Source organism: Leptodactylus fuscus, chromosome 1 (genome assembly GCF_031893055.1).
Source record: "Leptodactylus fuscus isolate aLepFus1 chromosome 1, aLepFus1.hap2, whole genome shotgun sequence".
NCBI lineage: Eukaryota > Metazoa > Chordata > Amphibia > Anura > Leptodactylidae > Leptodactylus > Leptodactylus fuscus.
The window spans coordinates 348757268-348780539 of record NC_134265.1 but is presented as its reverse complement, the minus strand read 5'-3'; the positions used below and the strand labels follow the sequence as shown (position 1 = coordinate 348780539).

Sequence of the window (23272 nt, the reverse complement as noted above, 5' to 3'; positions counted from 1 at the left end):
TAGAAGGGTCAGCTCAGTTCTGGGGAGCCCCCTGGACCCAGTACAGATAGTGGGTGACAGAAGGATACTGTCTGTGGTGACCTCCATTTGGAGAATAACTCCCATCCCATGTATGAGACCGTGATAGCACTGGGCAGTATTGTCAGTGACCGACTGCTTCACCCCAAGTGTGAGAAGGAGCGCTATGAGGGTAAGTTCAAACGTAGTTTTTTGGTCAGGATTTTGAGGCCGTATCTGCCTCAAAATCCTGTCCAAAAAGACGTCTTCCATTGAAATCAGTGGGAGCTGCTCGGCAGTTTTTTCCGGGAATCGTTTCTTCTGGCTCCCGGAAAAAAGAAGCGAGGTGCTCATTCTTCAGGTCGAATCGCCTCACGACTCAGCCTGAAGGCATTCCCTCCTCCGGACTAGGCTCATTCATTGGTTCCAGACCAAAAATCGCTATGTGAATTAACCTTAACATCCTTCCTCCCAACCATGATCAGGCTGTATAATCAACATCAGGCTAAGCAAAGCTTATGCTGCACAGAGAACTAACTGATCCTGAAGTCTTTCTTTTTAGTTGCTATGACTCTTTTTCTATCTGCTATTCTGAGCTTGTATGTGTTGTTTTCTTGTAATACATTACTGTATCTTATATTATCTTACAATAATACTGTTTCTATGTACAAGAATATAACTACTATAATACTACTCCTATGTACAAGAATATAACTACTATAATACTGCTCCTATGTACAAGAATATAACTACTATAATACTACCTCCTATGTACAAGAATATAACTACTATAATACTACTCCTATGTACAAGAATATAACTACTATAATACTGCTCATATGTACAAGAATATAACTACTATAATACTACCTCCTATGTACAAGAATATAACTACTATAATACTACCTCCTATGTACAAGAATATAACTACTATAATACTGCTCATATGTACAAGAATATAACTACCATAATACTACCTCCTATGTACAAGAATATAACTACTATAATACTACCTCCTATGTACAAGAATATAACTACTGTAATACTGCTCATATGTACAAGAATATAACTACCATAATACTACCTCCTATGTACAAGAATATAACTACTATAATACTGCTCCTATGTACAAGAATATAACTACTATAATACTGTCTCCTATGTACAAGAATATAACTACTATAATACTGCACCTATGTACAAGAATATAACTGCTATAATACTACTCCTACGTACAAGAATATAACTACTATACTACTACTCCTATGTACAAGAATATAACTACTATAATACTACTCCTATGTACAAGAATATAACTGCTATAATACTGCACCTATGTACAAGAATATAACTGCTATAATACTACTCCTACGTACAAGAATATAACTACTATAATACTACTCCTATGTACAAGAATATAACTACTATAATACTGCTCCTATGTACAAGAATATAACTACTATACTACTACTCCTATGTACAAGAATATAACTACTATAATACTGCTCCTATGTACAAGAATATAACTACTATAATACTGCTCCTATGTACAAGAATATAACTACTATAATACTGCTCCTATGTACAAGAATATAACTACTATAATACTACTCCTACGTACAAGAATATAACTACTATACTACTACTCCTATGTACAAGAATATAACTACTATAATACTACTCCTATGTACAAGAATATAACTACTATAATACTACTCCTATGTACAAGAATATAACTACTATAATACTATCTCCTATGTACAAGAATATAACTACTATAATACTACTCCTATGTACAAGAATATAACTACTATAATACTACTCCTATGTACAAGAATATAACTACTATAACACTACTCCTATGTACAAGAATATAACTACTATAATACTGCCCTCTATGTACAAGAATATAACTACTATAATACTGCTCCTATGTACAAGAATATAACTACTATAATACTGCTCCTATGTACAAGAATATAACTACTATAATACTGCCCCTATGTACAGGAATATAACTACTATAATACTACCTCCTATGTACAAGAATATAACTACTATAATACTGCTCCTATGTACAAGAATATAACTACTATAATACTACTCATATGTACAAGAATATAACTACTATAATACTACCTCCTATGTACAAGAATATAACTACTATAATACTACTCATATGTACAAGAATATAACTACTATAATACTACCTCCTATGTACAAGAATATATCTACTATAATACTGCTCCTATGTACAAGAATATAACTACTATAATACTGCTCCTATGCACAAGAATATAACTACTATAATACTGCCCCTATGTACAAGAATATAACTACTATAATACTGCCCCTATGTACAAGAATATAACTACTATAATACTGCTCCTATATATAAGAATATAACTACTATAATACTGTACCCCCATGTACAAGAATATAACCACTATAATACTGCTCCTATGTACAAGAATATAACTACTATAATACTGCCCCTATGTACAAGAATATAACTACTATAATACTACTCCTATGTACAAGAATATAACTACTATAATACTGCTCCTATACACAAGAATATAACTACTATAATACTGCTCGCTATATATAAGAAATTGCAATATTATTGTACCAGGATATATAGCCACTAGGTTAGGAAGTCACTACCTTAAAAATAACTATAACTTCAACAATTAACAGGTCTCGGAAAGTAATTGCACTATATGTGAGCAGTTACTGCGGTTAAGTTGGATCTTAATGTGAAGCAGGTTTCCGCTATATCTTTGCAGATGATGAAAATCCCGCACCCCCTCCAGCAGCTCGGCAGTAATTATTGTGATTATATGTTTTTAGCACTCTCTCTAAACTGTCCCAGAACTATTGGAAATAATTGTATTAAACATTCCATTTAAAATCGCTCCGGCAAATACATTGCTGTTCCTGCTGCCCACGTGTAGGATGCCAGGCTGCTCACATTTACATACACCGCAGAGAACTAAATTATATCAACCCGCTTCCTGTCTGAAGACTAATTCACACACTTACCGCCAAAGTTTATTTCCTTAAATACTATCGTATCATATAGGTAAAATACAGCATGTACAAGAAATATCCAGACTGACATTTCTGCTATAGTGCTGTATGCCATTTAAGCTTAATAAAATTGTAAATCGAAAGAAAAGAACAATTAACTAGTCCCCCCTAAGGATAAAATGTAAAGTGACTTTTAATACTGCTCACTATGTACAAGAATATAACTACTACAATACTACTCCTATGTACAAGAATATAACTACTATAATACTGCCCCTATGTACAAGAATATAACTACTACAATACTACTCCTATGTACAAGAATATAACTACTACAATACTACTCCTATGTACAAGAATATAACTACTATAATACTGCCCCTATGTACAAGAATATAACTACTACAATACTACTCCTATGTACAAGCATATAACTACTATAATACTGCTCCTATGTACAAGAATATAACTACTATAATACTACTCCTATGTACAAGAATATAACTACTATAATACTACTCCTATGTACAAGAATATAACTACTATAATACTGCTCCTATGTACAAGAATATAACTACTACAATACTACTCCTATGTACAAGAATATAACTACTATAATACTACCTCCTATGTACAAGAATATAACTACTATAATACTACTCCTATGTACAAGAATATAACTACTATAATACTGCTCCTATGTACAAGAATATAACTACTATAATACTACTCCTATGTACAAGAATATAACTACTATAATACTACTCCTATGTACAAGAATATAACTACTATAACACTACTCCTATGTACAAGAATATAACTACTATAATACTACTCCTATGTACAAGAATATAACTACTATAATACTACTCCTATGTACAAGAATATAACTACTATAATACTGCTCCTATGTACAAGAATATAACTACTACAATACTACTCCTATGTACAAGCATATAACTACTATAATACTACTCCTATGTACAAGAATATAACTACTATAATACTACTCCTATGTACAAGAATATAACTACTATAATACTACTCCTATGTACAAGAATATAACTACTATAATACTACTCCTATGTACAAGAATATAACTACTATAATACTACTCCTATGTACAAGAATATAACTACTATAATACTGCTCCTATGTACAAGAATATAACTACTATAATACTGCTCCTATGTACAAGAATATAACTACTATAATACTACCTCCTATGTACAAAAATATAACTACTATAATACTGCTCCTTTGTACAAGAATATAACTACTATAATACTACTCCTATGTACAAGAATATAACTACTATAATACTGCCCCTATGTACAAGAATATAACTACTATAATACTACCTCCTATGTACAAGAATATAACTACTATAATACTACTACTATGTACAAGAATATAACTACTATAATACTGCTCCTATGTACAAGAATATAACTACTATAATACTGCTCCTATGTACAATGAATATAACTACTATAATACTACTCCTATGTACAAGAATATAACTACTGTAATACTACTCCTATGTACAAGAATATAACTACTATAATACTACTCCTATGTACAAGAATATAACTACTATAATACTGCTCCTATGTACAAGAATATAACTACTATAATACTACTCCTATGTACAAGAATATAACTACTATAATACTACTCCTATGTACAAGAATATAACTACTATAATACTGCTCCTATGTACAAGAATATAACTACTATAATACTGCTCCTATGTACAAGAATATAACTACTATAATACTACCTCCTATGTACAAGAATATAACTACTATAATACTACTCCTATGTACAAGAATATAACTACTATAATACTACTGTTATGTTTTTCCTGCATTGTACATAAATATAACTGCTATAATAATGCCCCCCCCCCCCCCATTACCTTCTTTCTGCCTAGATCATCTGTTCTTAGGTTTTGTCTTGGCGGACAGAGTACACTTCTTTACGTGGCGGAGTTCTTAGGCATGGCTTGTACTGTAGGTTTCCTGTGGAGAGAGCAGCCATGGGCCGGGCGGTGTGATGGGGCCCTATTAGTCTAATCAGTCAGGCAATAAGGCCGTGCATTGGAGTGGAAGGATGGCATTATACCTAGAAGGAATCCGCAATACAATGAAATGTCAGCCGTGCCTTTCTACAGGTCATTGGCTCTCTCCTGCAGTTTGGTGATCCATTAGTACAGAGGGAAGGAGAATATTAATGCGCAGCTATTGGCATTTACATGAAGCGACACAGAGAATGGCGGAGAGGCATGGCGTCTTACAAAGAGGATATTGATGCATTGATGACCGCTTCCAAATATCTTCTTAATTAACCGCTAATGCCTGGCCCGACGCCTCCGGTGTTTCTTCCTATTATAGCTAATGAGATGTTAACACCTATAAACACAGCTGTAGACCATGTATCGACTGCTGAAGACAAGTGCTTGCGTGACTGACACGCGCCGTTGGGGTGGTGGGGGGCAGTGAAAATATTACTCACTACTATCAATAACAAAAAAGCATATACTAGAGTCTGATATGACTGTAGAAGGTTTTTTGCTTATTTTTTTCCCAAGAACAGCGCCACTTTAGTCTACAGGTTGCATTTGGTATTGCAGACTTCACTCGACTAACATGTAGTAACCCATGGCCAAGAGTGGTGCTGATTTTAATGCAGAATTGTAACTTTTTGATATACCTAACGCGGCTGATGTGTTAAGGCTGTTGCTTTGTGGGCCCGTCTTTATCCCATTGTGTTTCGGCACAAGGTGGGACTATTCATAGGTTCCAGTTCCTCAATAATTTAGAAGGGATTTGCTTAGGTTCCAGCTACAACTTGCACCAGTTTTTGGGCATGTTATAATAAATTTTGTCGGGCTGTGGTGACCCTGCCCGGACCCATCTTTATCCCTCCAACCACTCCAGAATTCTTGCGTTATTCATATAGCGAGGTAGAACCTATCAAACATTTGGAAATAAGGGACAGTAAGGACCACTGTGCCCAAACAATAGGGACCAGTTTACAAAAAGAACCTCTGGGAACTGTCAGATGCAGGAGGGGGCTTGGGTTGGCCAAAAATATTGATTAACCATGCATTTCTTGCCATACTCAACAGAGCAGTCTCAAATTTACTGGGACTGCCCCTATTTTTATGGGGTCCCCAGGTTTTTTTTTTGTTTTGTTTTGGGCACTGTCCAGGTAACCTTGGGTCTAAATTTTTTGAAACTGATTTTGCAATTTTTTAAGTGGTCGATGGTAAATAGACACTGACCAATATCACTTGCCACTCAGCGTCTCCACTTCTATGGGTACCACTCAACTTCCTGACCTTGGCTGACTCTGTGTGTAGGGACATCCAAGCCAGAGAAGGAGAAGGAACGTCAAGGGTCTGGTTTGAGGGTCTTAAGTTTTGTGGCCTGGTCTACGTTTTAGGATTTGTATTTAGGCTTTGGCGTGAGGTCTGAGTTTTCATAGGAACACTAAGGTATAAATTAGTAAATTGTGGGGTCTCCATTCATTTTGAGTTGTGGTCTGGAATCCTCTTTAGATTCACTCTGGATCAAAAGGGTTTTTCAGACCTAATAAAAGTTGTAGTTTTGCAAATGGCGTTGGGCAATCTCCCCCTTCTAAACCCAACAATGAAGTCCATGTACCTTATAGGCAATATTCATGGGGAAATGTATACTCTAGCACTCCCCGCTCCATGGTAAGCTATGCCCAATAAACCAAAGCCAAAGTGTCCTTCCAAAAATTTGCCTTCTAGTTGTACAATTTACTGTGTTGCTGGTTCTTCTGTGATTCAACCATCTCCTTTCTACGTGACTGACCCATGTTCATTGGTCCTGCAGGTGACAACCCTGGTGAACACAAGCAACAAGGGCCCATCGGGTAAAAAGAAAGGGCGATCTAAAAAGGCTCACGTCCTGGCAGCCTCCGTGGAACAAGCCACCCAAAACTTTTTGGAAAAAGGCGAGCAGATTGCGAAAGAAAGTCAGGATCTAAAAGAAGAGTTAATCTCCGCTGTGGAGGATGTCAGGAAACAAGGTAACGTACGTGGTGACATTGTTCTCAGCGCCTGCAAAATCAGAATTTATGATCTCTATTAAAATGAATGGAAGTCTTCTGAAGGGGATGTATTGTAATCTTGTGTAGCGCATGTGGGCTGCCGGGCGGGCGAATGCTTCCTGGAGTATCAATCCAGACTCAGAGGGTAGTGTGGCGTGACTGAGGGAAGGGGGAAGATGAGCAGAATGGCTGGTTGTGTCCACCCTACTCATATGTAGGACACATAGTTACCAAAGACATACTCGCCAATCCCACAAGGTCATGCCATCTCCTGATGCCCCAATAAAACCCTTGCAGTCTAGTCCCATGTTATATTGCTAGGATATGCCATCACTTTATGATCGGTGGAGGCCCTCACCGATCCTGGTGACACAGTGGTCACCTCATTGTGTAGGGAAAGTGAGACAAACCCAATCAATCGAATGGAGCCACATAGCAATTCCCTACATAGCAGACAACTGGAAGTGCGGGGAAATACATGGACACTGAAAAAGTGCTGGGTCAACGTAATTCATGGTTGTCAAACTTTACCAATCCCGAAAACAATCCAAGTTTCACCCTGAAAATGAGCATGTTTTGTGATAACTCAGCCCAAACGTGGGTAAGGTTATATTGTGTGATATGATCCTGGGGTGGGACTTAAAGGGATTGTCCAAGATTATCTTTGAGTACTATTATAGCACCATCACGTTTCACAGCGCTTTATAGATACATTGTTAATGCTGTCCCATACAGGGCTATGTTGCAAGAAAACACTGCTAACCACTGAGCCACCATGCTACCCATCGGAAAACATGGCTGCTTCCTACTAGAAGCTCCACTGCCTCTTCTCAGGAAGTGACATCATGTCCATTGGTCACATGGCCATGCTACAGCTCAGAAGTAGAAGTATGGCCAATGGGAGTGACATCACAGCCATGTTTTCTGATTCTAGGTAGTCTCTGTAATATAAATGCCAGTATGTTTAATGCCAACATTGTTATCAGGAATGGGTAAGGGTCTCAGCAGTGGTGTAACTAGAGAACTAGAGTCTAATGGGCCCCACACTTAAATGAGATGACCAAAAAAAAAAAAACCCTCCCCACTGAATAAATTGCTTTTGATTTTTTTGGTTTTGTATTTTGTGGGATAAATAATGTATTACTATTAGGATATGTTCTATTAGGATAATTCCTCTTCATTTCCCACTGCCAACATTTTCGCCCGCGGCCTAGCCACGACTGGTTGCTGATGTAGTGCATTGGCGTTCCGTCATGTCTTCCGATGAATGGGCCTAGTCAGCACGGAATTTCAAGCTGCATGTCTGAATCAGCCGCTTCTTTTTCCGCATCCTGCTGCGATCCCTGACCCCATTGGAAACAATAGGATGCGGATTCCGGGAGGAATCTGCCATGGATTTGGGGGTGAAATCCCTAGCTATTGTAACGGTCAGCCTATATGTTCTTTGTGTCCAGACCTGAACAATGGAGAGCCTTCGCTAATATGAACTTAGCGCCCCCTACATACCCCCACCCCCGGCTTAGGTTTACAAAGATTATGATTAACCTCTCCCTGTCTCTGTCCATGAACCATATCATGCCGGCCAGACACAGTCACAATTTACCACTTCACTGTCTGCCTAGTTAAAATTAGGGTTGAGGATCGGGATCGGAAAAGATCGGATTCCGATCGTCGATCGAGCAAATTTCACGATCTAGATCAGGATCGAGATCGGCTGGAAAATGATCGGAAATCGGATTTTAAAATCGATTTTGAAATCTCAAGATCAGCTCAACCCTAGTGGTGGCCACTGTGCAGCAGATTGTACTGTGTGGGATATAATAACATTGCACAGTTACTTTAAAACAGATCCTGTGTAGGGTTGAGCGATCGGGATCGGAAAAGATCGGATTCCGATCGGCGATCCAGTAAATTTCACGATCGCGATTGGAATTCCGACCCGATCTTTTCCAGCGGGATCGAGATCGTTGGTTATCTCAAGATCGGCTCAACCCCAAAAGTGACTTTTCCCATAGAAAAGCATTGACCAGGGTTGAGGATCGGGATCGGAAAAGATCGGATTCCGATCGGTGATCGAGCAAATTTCATGATCGAGATCGGGATCGAGATCGGCTGGAAAATGATCGGAAATCGATTTTAAAATCGATCTTGAAATCTCAAGATTGGCTCAACCCTAGTTAAAATGCCTTAATGCTGGGTCCCCCTCCGCCTTGGGGCCCAATCACAATCCCACCCACTATGACCATGATCGTAATTTCTCTATGTTCATGGAGGTCCAACTTCTGGGATCCAAAGTGCTGGCATATCCTAGGTATACGTCACCGCCTTCTATCATCAGAGCCCCCTTCTCTGTATTCTACCCGAGAGCCCATGTGCAACTGCCTTGTTGGTTTGCCTTTCTTTGGTTGAATCAAGGAATTTTGTGCACTCCTTTGGTCAACCAAGTGACCCCAGAGTGGTCTCCATAGACTTCAAAATGTCTTTCTATACATCCAAATAAGAAGAACAGATCCGGAGCACAGAATGCATTCCGCCGAGGGACATTTCTGAGAATATTTTTTATTATTTTTGCTGGGAGCAGATACAATTTTCTTGTTTATTGCCTTCATTTTCTGAATCTCCATGCAGGACAGTAAATTAATTTCCTAATATCATCTCGTACACGGCGCCTCTATTATTCAGTCTAATCAATACTAAGCAGCGGTTAGTTTTGGGCCGGCATTAAAGGATTGCGGCTGGAAGACGAAGCCAAGAGAAAGTGTAAAAACATCTTTCGGGGATTATACTCATTCAGCGGTCTTTTCTAGTGGAGTAATTCATGTTCTGCAAGCAGTGGACAGAGATTTGCTTCCCATGCCCGCACGTGCTTTCATCCTTGTAGGCAATGGCTTTTTATCAGCCGCAACAAGCTATGCACTGTATACGAAGACTGAGCACTTATTCGCAGCGCTTTTTAGATTTTTGCAGGAAAAGAAAAACATTTCAAGCAATTTTTCTTCATCATACACAAATGGGATCAATTCTATTATTTTTTTCGAGCTTTCTCCAGGCATCTCGCTTTTGACCCCTCTAGCACTTTGTAAAAACGTAGCACAGTCCTGTTATCATTAGCCCTGTGTGAACTCTCCAAGATGTATGTGTATATACGCAATGGAAAACTTTTTCTATGGTTGCCCATTGGGGAAGCCTATGAGGCCGACGTAGAAGCAGTAGACATAGGAAAGAAATGACCAAAAACAATGGCACCCTTGTCCAATCTACTATCTCCTATCTGAGAGTATCGGGTATGTAAGTACGTGGAGCTTCTATATAGCACGTTGCAACATAGTTGCCATCAGCCCTCGATTAGCAGGGACAGGCCTGAATTTTAAGAAATTGTGACAAAAAGGGGGCAGAGCTTATGAAATCCCACCCCAAAGTGAGCTGTCCCACTTGGTTTCGTGGCAAGTCTGGATGGTCAGGGGTGGAACCAGGAATAGTGAACATTGTGAGCAGAGATTTTTGCATTGCACCAAGGAGCTTCATATTTTTGGAATTAAGGAAATATGAACAATGCTCCCTCTAACATTCAGTACCCCCTCCCATTTCTAGCTATGCCCCCTTTAAGCCACAATTAGGGTTGAGCGATCGTGTTCGGAAAAGAACGGATTCCGATCAGCGATCGAGAAAATTTCACGATCGCCATCGGAATTCCGAACACGATCTTTTTATGTGGGATCGAAATCGGTGATTTTTCCCACAATGCATTGCTTAGCCTTCACACTGAGTATACGATGTATATTCAGTGTGACGGCTCCGCTGCAGTTCCATAGGAATGAATGGAAGCAGCCGACACACAGCCTTAACCCCCTGCGCACCGGCTGCATCCATTCATTCGAATGGAAGGCTAAACTAAATCTCTAGCAGCTACTTACCTCTACAGATGGCTGCTCCGGTGCCCTCCTTCTTCTTGCCTCGCCGCCTCCCAGGTTAGTGTTTAAAGCGCTAGGTAGGCGGGGCTTGTGGCTTAGTGTGGGCGGGTACAGGGCGGGGAGACGTGACATCTCCCCTCCCAGTACCCGCCCACACTCTCCTAACCTGGCAGGGAGGGGGCAGCGAAGAGAGAAGAGCAGCGTGGAGCAGCAGCGAGGCGAAGAATGAAGGCACGGGGCACAGGACCAGCCATCTCTGGAGGTAAGTGGACACCAGGGGGTAGGATTGCTTTTAAAATCCGATCTCCGATTAATAAAAAAAATCCCATTGACTTGCATTGGGATCGGAATTGGGATCGAGATCGGGTTCGAATGAAAAATGATCGGAAATCAGATTTTAAAATCGATCCTGAAAAGTCAAGATCGACTCAACCCTAGCCACAATATAATTCCCTTGTACGCACCATACATAGTAAACTGTGCCCTCATACACAGTATAATGACCCCTTCAGTGCCCATATATACAACATACTGACTCTCTCAGTGCCTCCATAAACAGTATAATGGTCTCTTTGGTGTACCCATGCACAGTATATTAGCCCCTTTAGTCACCCCATATACAATACACTGGTTCCTCAGCACTCAAATACATAGTATAATGATACCTTCAGTGTCCCCATACACAGTATGGTGCCCCCATAATCAGGAGGGGTCAGGGGATTCATTACTCACTTCTCTGATCCAGAGTCTGCAGTAACATCAGCATTCGGCAGTAAGGGCCAGAGAGGAAGAATGAATGCCCCTCACCACCCCAGGGTGCCCATAAAGAAAATGGGCATCTCCAGTAGTACTCACTGAGCTTATAAAGTCCAAAGTTAAAATGTGGATGGCGTCCGCAACTATATGCACTTTTTTGCACCAGAATTAGGCACAATGTGGTTCATTGTAAGCCACACCCTTTCATTCTAAGCCACACCCTTTTATTGCATGCTGATGGAAAATTGTATAAATGTAGCACATGATGTTCTGCTTAGTAAATATGCCCCAATAGTCACAAAATTTAGGCTTGTGTGAACTGCTTTGAGACCATCAGGGTACCACAGGCTCCTCCAGAAATCCAAGGCTCTAACACAATAATGGTCCAAAAGAGGACACCCAAATTTGTAGTCTACCATAGCTTGTTTCCGGGGCGGGGCCCAAGGAACCTTAACTCATCGCCTGAACATGAGGCATAAGGCACTTGCTATGTGTTTTCCTTTGAACTTCACAAAATCATGTCTCAGCCGTTGATCAAGCTGACTGACAGCGCCAGATGCAAGATCTTCTTCCCTTCCTGCTAAAATAAAACCCTCAGCAAGATAAGACGAGCCCTAAAATCGCTCGTCTCAGCCTATTTATCTGCAGCGTACCGGGGAGACGTGACATGTGATACATAACGTTGTGGTCCATTACAGAGATACATGGTACATGGTGAGGAAACAGGGTCACAAACATCAGCGGCGTCCACAGTTGGCGACAGGTTTAGATGGCGTTATCGTGGATGAAATGTTTACATGTGTATCTGAAAGATACATCACCTGTAATAAAAGCAGGAGAGCGTAATAAGATCTGCGAGGTGTCTGATCATCCAGTAAAACCTGCAAATGGAAAATAATTATTAGATTACGGAAAAGCCGTTCGACTTTATCTTCTCGTTCTCCTGTGTACGGTATCTCAGGTAAGCAGCCGTTCAGCCGCAGGAAAATTAGATTATTTTTTTTATATATGTCGGTGGTTTTCACAGACACAGTATGAGCAAATAATGGTCTTATCTCTCCGGCTGGGATAATGTTCGGAATTAAAGACGATCGCCACTCGAAAAGAAAAGGAAATGCGTTGTGCCTATCGGGATGAGGAATACAGAATAATCACAAATGACTGCCCGCCTGTTGCCCGATCCTTAGGGTGTCCTTTGTCAATGGACCATTAAAACGTGAGATATCTATAATTTTAGGAGCCAAAACCTTTTCAAACATCTGTTCTGTAAGGACCTTCTTTTTAGTCCTCTTATATCTGTTCTGTAAGGCTCCTGCTTTTTGGCCCTATTACATCTGCTCTGTAAGGACCTTCTTTTTGGCCCTATTACATCTGCTCTGTAAGGACCTTTTTTTTGGCCCTATTACATCTGCTCTGTAAGGCCTTTTTTTTTGGCCCTATTACATCTGCTCTATAAGGACCTTCTTTTCAGTCCTCTATCTGTTCTGTAAGGACCTTCTTTCTGGTCCTCTTACATCTGTTCTGTAAGGATCTTATTTTTAGTCCTCTTACATCTGTTCTGTAAGGACCTTCTTTCTTGTCCTCTTACATCTGTTCTGTAAGGACCTTCTTTCTGGCCTTCTTACATCTGTTCTGTAAGGACCTTCTTTTTGGCCTTCTTACATCTGTTCTGCAAGGACCTTATTTTTGGCCCTCTTACATCTGTTCTGTAAGGGCCTTCTTTTTGGCCTTCTTACATCTGTTCTGCAAGGACCTTCTTTTTGGCCTTCTTACATCTGTTCTGCAAGGACCTTCTTTTTGGCCCTCTTACATCTGTTCTGTAAGGACCTTCTTTCTGTCCCTCTTACATCTGTTCTGTAAGGCTCCTTCTTTCTGGCCCTCTTACATCTGTTCTGTAAGGACCTTCTTTTTGGCCCGCTTACATCTGTTCGGTAAGGACCTTCTTTTTGGCCCTTACATCTGTTCGGTAAGGACCTTCTTTTTGGCCCGCTTACATCTGTTCGGTAAGGACCTTCTTTTAGTCCCTCTTACATCTCTTCTGTAAGGACCTTCTTTTTGGCCCGCTTACATCTGTTCGGTAAGGACCTTCTTTTTGGACCTCTTACATCTGTTCTGTAAGGACCTTCTTTTTGACCCGCTTACATCTGTTCGGTAAGGACCTTCTTTTTGGCCCTCTTACATCTGTTCTGTAAGGACCTTCTTTTTGGACCTCTTACATCTGTTCTGTAAGGACCTTCTTTTTGGCCCGCTTACATCTGTTCGGTAAGGACCTTCTTTTTGGCCCTCTTACATCTGTTCGGTAAGGACCTTCTTTTAGGCCCTCTTACATCTGTTCTGTAAGGACCTTCTTTTTGGCCTTCTTATATTTATTCTGTAATGCTCCTTCTTTTTGGACCTCTTACATGTGCTCTGTAAGGCACCTTTTTTTGGACCTCTTACATCTGTTCTGTAAGGCTCCTTCTTTTTGGCCCGCTTACATCTGTTCTGTAAGGACCTTCTTTTTGGACCTCTTACATCTGTTCTGTAAGGACCTTCTTTCTGGTCCTCTTACATCTGTTCTGTAAGGATCTTATTTTTAGTCCTCTTACATCTGTTCTGTAAGGACCTTCTTTCTTGTCCTCTTACATCTGTTCTGTAAGGACCTTCTTTCTGGCCTTCTTACATCTGTTCTGTAAGGACCTTCTTTTTGGCCTTCTTACATCTGTTCTGCAAGGACCTTCTTTTTGGCCCTCTTACATCTGTTCTGTAAGGACCTTCTTTTTGGCCTTCTTACATCTGTTCTGCAAGGACCTTCTTTTTGGCCCTCTTACATCTGTTCTGTAAGGACCTTCTTTCTGTCCCTCTTACATCTGTTCTGTAAGGCTCCTTCTTTCTGACCCTCTTACATCTGTTCTGTAAGGACCTTCTTTCTGGCCCTCTTACATTTGTTCTGTAAGGCTCCTTCTTTCTGGCCCTCTTACATCTGTTCTGTAAGGACCTTCTTTTTGGCCCGCTTACATCTGTTCGGTAAGGACCTTCTTTTTGGCCCTTACATCTGTTCGGTAAGGACCTTCTTTTTGGCCCGCTTACATCTGTTCGGTAAGGACCTTCTTTTAGTCCCTCTTACATCTCTTCTGTAAGGACCTTCTTTTTGGCCCGCTTACATCTGTTCGGTAAGGACCTTCTTTTTGGACCTCTTACATCTGTTCTGTAAGGACCTTCTTTTTGAACCCGCTTACATCTGTTCGGTAAGGACCTTCTTTTTGGCACTCTTACATCTGTTCTGTAAGGACCTTCTTTTTGGACCTCTTACATCTGTTCTGTAAGGAACTTCTTTTTGGCCCGCTTACATCTGTTCGGTAAGGACCTTCTTTTTGGCCCGCTTACATCTGTTCGGTAAGGACCTTCTTTTTGGACCTCTTACATCTGTTCTGTAAGGACCTTCTTTTTGGCCCGCTTACATCTGTTCGGTAAGGACCTTCTTTTTGGACCTCTTACATCTGTTCGGTAAGGACCTTCTTTTAGGCCCTCTTATATTTATTCTGTAATGCTCCTTCTTTTTGGACCTCTTACATGTGCTCTGTAAGGCACCTTTTTTTGGACCTCTTAAATCTGTTCTGTAAGGCTCCTTCTTTTTGGCCCTATTACATATGTTCTGTAAGGACCTTCTTTTTGGCCCTCTTACATCTGTTCAGTAAGGTCCTTCTTTTTGGCCTTCTTACATCTGTTTTATAAGGCTCCTTCTTTTTGGCCCTCTTACATCTGTTCTGTAAAGCATCTTTTTTGGACACTCTTACATCTTCTCGGTAAGGGACCTTCTTTCAGCCCTCTTTCTCCCATGTTGTGTACTATACCGTATATTGCCTATGTTGTGCCTGTGTGTGGTACCCAAATAACAGCGACATGTATTGGGAAAACTAATGGGCAGCCTAACTAATAATGCTATACGGTAACACCACCACCACCACCACTGTAGACTGAAAAACACAATATACTGGACAGTGGTTAACTAGCAATAGAAGTTTCTACCACACAGACACCAAATAAAACCAACATACCATAACCCATACTGGGTTAAAAAATCAATCTCTTTATCTTTATGAACCTTTTAGAAGTTCTCTCTAGCGCCACCTTTAGACAGTTGCACTGTAAGTCAATACATTCCTCAAGAGATTTAGGGACCCCTCCGACAAAAAGGGATTTTATTACAAAAATAAGCAAAAAATCCTTTCAAAGAGGACCTTTCACCACCTCCACCATCTTCATTTCTCCATTGTATTGGATTCTTCAGTAGGTACCGCGCCACTGATTGTTTTCTCCAGCCCTCACTAATATGCTAATCAGGTTCCTTACTATGAGGTGGGTGGTCCCAGATCATCTGCACCGCCCTCCTAACAGTAGAAATCCGAATTAGGATATTGGGTACTGAAAGTAACAAAAACAAAATTGGGAATACCGAGGACTAGAGAAAAATTTCCAACTGTGTTAGAACCAGTGGAGCGGCGCCTGTTGAAGAATGAAAACAGCTGGAGTTGGTGGAAGTGGTGAAAAGTCCTCTTTAAATTCATGAGATTGCCCAAATAATCGGGAACATTTCCAGTTCTATGGGTATGAAAACTGATGTAGGAGAAGAGCCTGACTAGCCGGAGCTGGAGTACAAATAGTCAAAAAAAAAATTGACAAAAATTTTGAGAGTTTCCCTTGATTTCCTTCTACCCCCTTAATGCAGTGGCTGTCACTTATATAATTTATTGCCTCCATCCCAGATGAAGAAACAAATGAGCACATTGCCTATAATGTGCGTCTGAAATCCCCGGCCTTTGGGACGCGGCTTTCGAGAGTACGCAATGTTCCGTGCTCAAGTGATGTAAAATAAATGTGACATTTAAACCCCAAGATTTATCATGACAAACAGAGATAAGACGTTATGCAAAACCATCAGAATGTGTGAGGGATGGAGTCTCTTCGGCGAGCTGCTATGGGCTCTGATCTTTTATTGAACCGATTTGTCCACATAATAGTCAGAGATTTTGCTTTTTCGGCGGCCAGTATGAAGGAGAGCCTTACTCTCGGCAATAAAACACACTAAGACACAAATTACCGGGAGGTAAGAAGCATTTCCCTTCCGTTAACCTTGCTTGTTTTTCACCTTGCATAAGTTTGGTAGAGATCTTGTCTTGGAGATTGTGCTGTCCGCATTGTCTATGCGTAGCACGTATTAGCTCTAGGGAAGGGAGGACTGTCAGGTTTTATAGGTTTTTTGCGAAGCAACTGTTAGCTTGGCTAGAATTGGATTAAAGGGAACCTGTCGGGCTGTTTGGATCACTAAAGTGCCAGAATGCTGTTGAGAAGCTGGGGTTTAGGGTTCCAAAGTCACCACTCACTGGGTGGTCCACGGAGATCCTCTGGCTAATCCGCATTGCATGCAGTGAAGCCTAGGTCAGTACTAAAGATGAGCGAGTAGTACTCGATCGAGTAGGTATTCGATCGAATACTATGGTATTCGAAATACTCGTACTCGATTGAGTACCACTCGCTATTCGAATGCAAAAGTTTGATGCAGAACCAGCATTGATTGGCCGAATGCTATACAGTCGGCCAATCAACACTGGTTCTTCTCCTACCTTTAGAAGTCTTCTCTGTGCAGCTTCCCCGTGGCGTCTTCCGGCTCTTCATTCACTCTGCCAGGCAGAGCCGACTGCACATGTCCACTTGTAGTGCGGGCATGCGGAGTCGGCTCTGCCCAGGCCCGATGCCTGGCAGAGTGAATTCAGAGCCAGAAGACGCCACAGGGACCCTGCAAGGAGAAGACTTCTCAGAGGATCCAGCCCGACCCTCACTCGTGGACTTGGTAAGTATAATTTGATCGAATGTTGCCTACCCCTGAAACGAGCATTCTCCCCCCATAGACTATAATAGGGTTCGATATTCAATTCGAGTAATCGAATATTGAGGGGCTACTCAAAACGAATATCGAACCTCGAACATTTTACTGTTCGCTCATCTCTAGTCAGTACACTTCACTTTACTGTGCATGCACCCAAGGCCCGGACTGAAGGGGCCTCAGTTAGGGTTGAGCGATCAGGATCAGAAAAGTTCGCATTCCGATCGGCGATCAAGTACATTTCACGATCACAATCGGAATCTGATCTCGATCTTTTCTGGAGGGATCGAGGTCGGAGGTTATCTCAAGATCGGCTCAACTCTATTTATGTATATATCATGAATAGGGTTGAGCGATCGGGAAAGATCGGATCCCGATCGAGCAAATTTCGGCTGGAAAATGATCGAAAATCGGATTTTAAGAACGATCCTGAAATTTCAACATCGATTCAACCCTAGCCTCAGTGGATACTGGGCATCTTCAAGTTTGAACTCCCAAGGATACTGGCGACGAGCGGCAATATCACACAGAGATTTAAGATCTTGAATACCAGCTACTTAACAATATGCTGAGGTTTTGAAAGGTTTCCTTTGACGTTATCCAATTTACTATGAAACTATTCAATATAAAATTGCAACATAGTAGCAAATAGAAACATAAAACGTCACTTGGTGACAGAATATCACAAGAGTGTGTTGTCTTGAAAAGCTGGTCATCTTTTATCATATTCTTTTCTGTCTAGCTATGTGGGAAGCTGTTATTTGATCACCTTATGCCACTAGTGTTGGGAAAGGAATATGCAAATAAGATTAAATTGGTGGAAAAAGGAAAAGTGTTCCTCTAGTACAGGGATAGGGAACCTTCGGCTCTCCAGCTGCTTTGAAACTACAACTCCCATCATGCTCCATTCACTTCCATGGGTGTTCCAAGAACAGTAGAGCAAGTATGCATGCTAGGAGTTGTAGTTTTGCAACAGATGGAGCGCCGCACATTCCCTACCCCTGCTCTAGTACTACATTTTAGAAGGTACAGAAGTTCTCTATAGATCAATGTCTGGCAATTTCAAAAGTTTTGTATATAAATAATACTGCCATGCAATACCTAAAATAACCTTCTCTATACCATCCGTAATACTTCTATACCATATCTGTATAATATTCCCCCATAGTGTCCTCACAATATCATCATATAGATCAGTGCAAACAGTCATCTTTATTGTATTGCTTCTGAGATTTCTTGAAAATTTCCCAGTTTGCCATTCAAAATGGTTAAGCCTCTCGAGATTTGTTTCGTCGGATATTCATAGATTTGTTGTCTTGTTTCGTTTCAAGTTGGATGTGCTATTATTAAATTGTGGCGCCTTGTCAATAATACTGGAAAACACGCCGTGGATATCTTAAACGTCATTAAGTGTATCTTAAACTGTTTTTTTTTATGCTGATTTCAAATCTGAAAACCGTTTTGCTCTATCAGGTCAAATTGTTAAGATATTGTTGAATAAATGTTTTTATTTTGTTTAAATAGGACTACAAGCTTCTGGCAGTATACAAAATTATATAATATATACATATGCTCTCTCAATCTCTCATATATATATATATATATATATATATATATATATATATATATATATATATATATATACACACACACACTAGCATCTGCTGGTGACTTGATGGTGACAATGATACGCATATACGCATGCAATTCTTGCTGGCGATGATCTGCCTGCACCCGTGTCTTGTCTCTGCTACATCAGTAGCAGTATACCCAGGTGTAGCCCAATATAGCTGATACAGCTCTGCCCACACAATAGCGAGAGCCTATCCGAGAATGGCTGAAGGACCTGTGATGATGTAATCTCGGGTCCTTTAGCCTAGCATGAGCATAAGTTCGGTGCTAGCGGTCGTGAACTCCAGGCATTTAACTGCATATTATGTAGCTTATGTTTCATTCCAGGTCACAATCTATGTATGTGGCAAATGTCAGCCAAACCCATTCAGCCGTTTTGGCTGTGTACTGGAGCCTGTTCTCGAGCAGCAGTGAGGACGCCCCTATCACATTTCCAGCACTGGGGCCCGCCCCCATCGCTGCGAGAGAACTAATTTGCACACCGGTAAAAAACAGTATTTCTAAGGAATGGCGCAGTGGAGATCACATCTAAAGGTAAGAGACGAATATCCTTTCTAAAGGCTATTCTGACGTCTTATCTACAAAAAAAGGGTTTTAATGGTAGAATCCCTTTAAGATTGTGGATATTTCAGGAATGGAGGGTGATACAAAAAAACTATTTGCATATTTGAAATCAGCATGTTCAAATTGACCAAGAACGATTATTGTATACCAAGATATCCACGGAAAGTTTTTTTTGTTGTGTAATGTAAGCGGAGGGAGGTATGGAAACATAATGAACACTGATGCTCCCCTCTGGTGGTCTTCCAGTTACTTTTAGCCTCCTGGATGTCCAAGGTCACCAGAACACTAATGACACCTGAGAATGGGTCACGTGAGGAACAAAAATGTATTGAAACTTAGACACAAGCATCATATTGTTGTTTCAACCCACATGCATGCTGAAAGTCAATCACACGCGTTAGTAATCCCTTGGCAATGTGTGAGGTCACCCATGAGGATGGAAGACCACAAAAAAAGAGACCTCAATGTAGGCCAGGGAAGAAAGGTAAGTACTAGTGTCTATTAAGGTACCTCACCACCCCTAGCCTCCAAGTGTAATATTATATTAGTATTGTAGACTTGTGTGGGTGATGAACCCCAAAAGTTTTGGATTTGGGTATAGCTTAGAACTTTGGAAAAATTCAGGTCAAATTGGGTTCCATTAAAATCGATTCTCTCATCTCTATTTGCCACCAATTAACCTCAGTCTGTAGTTTAATAAAATACAAAAAGTTGTCTACACACTAGAATATTGGTTGTGAGAAGCTCTGAACATCTGAAGCCAACTTTTATGGCCAGGATTTGAGTAGAGATGATCGTCATCTTTCTGGAAGTGACTCTAGAACAGAAATGTTTGCAATCACAGCGCTGCACCTCGCCACAAATAAAATGGGTGAAATCTTTCATGTAGACTCTTCTCCATTCGAAATGATGTTTGGCAACTGCAAAAGGGAACGTGAGGAAAATAGGAGGTTACGCAGCAGCTGGCTCGTTGAATTATTCTCCTCTAAATTGTGCCTTTCAATCTTCCATGTGTCACTTTGTTTTAGACCAGTACGAAAACAAAGGCTGAGCAGCCAGAAAGCTTTATAAATGGGCAATGATTGAAACTGACGATTGCCCTTGTGGCATTTACCTTACAAACCAAGGCAGGATATCATTATATTCGACACTATCATGAAAGCTAATTTAGCTGCGGCAATTTGTGCCTGTGGCTTGTCCGAACAGTATTTGTTAGAGACGCGCCTCCATAATTAACCCCTGCTGATCAGTTGGACTTGAAGCACCAGTTTCAATTTTTGCCCTTTACAAACAATTTTAAAGGCCTATAGCTATTACTAATCAAAACAACATCAGGATTGCAGTGGACATTGTTAGGCTACATAGCAGACAATCAGAAATACAGATGTAGAAACATATAGAATTGAACTACTATAACACTTCCCCTATGTACAAGAATATAACTACTATAATACTGCTCCTATGTACAAGAATATAACTACTATAATACTACTCCTATGTACAAGAATATAACTACTATAATACTGCTCCTATGTACAAGAATATAACTACTATAATACTGCTCCTATGTACAAGAATATAACTACTATAATACTGCTCCTATGTACAAGAATATAACTACTATAATACTACTCCTATGTACAAGAATATAACTACTATAATACTGCTTCTATATACAAGAATATAACTACTATAATACTGCTCCTATGTACAAGAATATAACTACTATAATACTGCCCCTATGTACAAGAATATAACTACTATAATACTACCTCCTATGTACAAGAATATAACTACTATAATACTACTCCTATGTACAAGAATGTAACTACTATAATACTACTCCTATGTACAAGAATATAACTACTATAATACTGCTCCTATGTACAAGAATATAACTACTATAATACTGCCCATATGTACAAGAATATAACTACTATAATACTACTCCTATGTACAAGAATATAACTACTATAATACTACTCCTATGTACAAGAATATAACTACTATAATACTGCTCCTATGTACAAGAATATAACTACTATAATACTGCTCCTATGTACAAGACTATAACTACTATAATACTGCTCCTATGTACAAGAATATAACTACTATAATACTGCCCATATGTACAAGAATATAACTACTATAATACTGCCCATATGTACAAGAATATAACTACTATAATACTACCTCCTATGTACAAGAATATAACTACTATAACACTGCTCCTATGTACAATAATATAACTACTATAATACTACTCCTATGTACAAGAATATAACTACTATAATACTACCTCCTATGTACAAGAATATAACTACTATAACACTGCTCCTATGTACAAGAATATAACTACTATAATACTACTCCTATGTACAAGAATATAACTACTACAATACTACTCCTATGTACAAGAATATAACTACTATAATACTGCTCCTATGTACAAGAATATAACTACTATAATACTGCTCCTATGTACAAGAATATAACTACTATAATACTGCTCCTATATACAAGAATGTAACTACTATAATGCTACTCTAGCTTAGGGCTCACTTTCTCTTGTGCCGCTTCCTAGGGTTTCCAGCAGCTACTGGGGAATTGCTCCTATTGCAAATCCCTAACACATTTATTCAGAAAACTGCAGCTAACATTACATGTTTCTAAATTAAAGTTATTGATAATTATTTTTCTGTTTTGCATTTGATGTGGTTTGGGAAAGTTGCAGGAGGGTGCAGTCTGCTTATATCAACTGGGCATTAGAAAACTATATCACTTGTCAGTCTGCATTAATTTGCATTGTATGTTCTTGAAAGCTCCTCCAGATTGTGTTTGTGTTTTCTGGAATTAAGATCTGCCTCCTGCTGAGATCCTCAGACTCTGAGAATGCTCAGATAATGGTTTGATGTATTGGTGACAGTGAATTGTTATTTTATGAAGTTTTTTTTTTCTGCAGTTAAAACGGATTGCTCATTGTAGATTCTTTGGCGAATGGTAAAGAGAAAAGCAAAAATACTCACATTCCTCAATATGTCTCCTCATTGTCACTATCATTCTTTATCTATATTTGTTAGATTGAAAGGGGTTGAATAGAATTACGGAAATGTGGCTTTGTCCACAATATAGCGCCACGTGTTTTGACAGGTTGTGTCAGGTATTGCAGCTTAGCTTTATTAAAAAAAAAAAAAAAAAGAGGCTGAACTGCATTACCAGACCAAACTGGTCGGTAGGTGTGATTCTGTTTTTGGAACAAGCAGCCATTTTTGCAACCCAAGTAGCACATTGCTAATAGCCATCTACCATCATATCGCAATAGTAATAGAATATATATATATATAGATCACAACACCACTTGACCACATAATAGTAGTAGTTTGCCAATGTATTTATGCTGGTGTGCTCCAACAGTAATGACAACCACTACAGT

General features: G+C 39.9%; 1 protein-coding gene across 2 annotated transcripts in view; it reads left to right on the top strand.

Moving 5' to 3' along the window:
* The window catches only part of CTNNA2 (catenin alpha 2), a 1647901-nt gene that overhangs the window by 278980 nt on the left and 1345649 nt on the right, over positions 1–23272 (top strand). For both annotated transcript variants that reach the window (XM_075261702.1, XM_075261694.1), the window contains exon 3: positions 6897–7092. In XM_075261702.1, coding sequence (XP_075117803.1) covers positions 6897–7092 — 196 coding nt within the window. The remainder of the gene's footprint in view (positions 1–6896; positions 7093–23272) is intronic.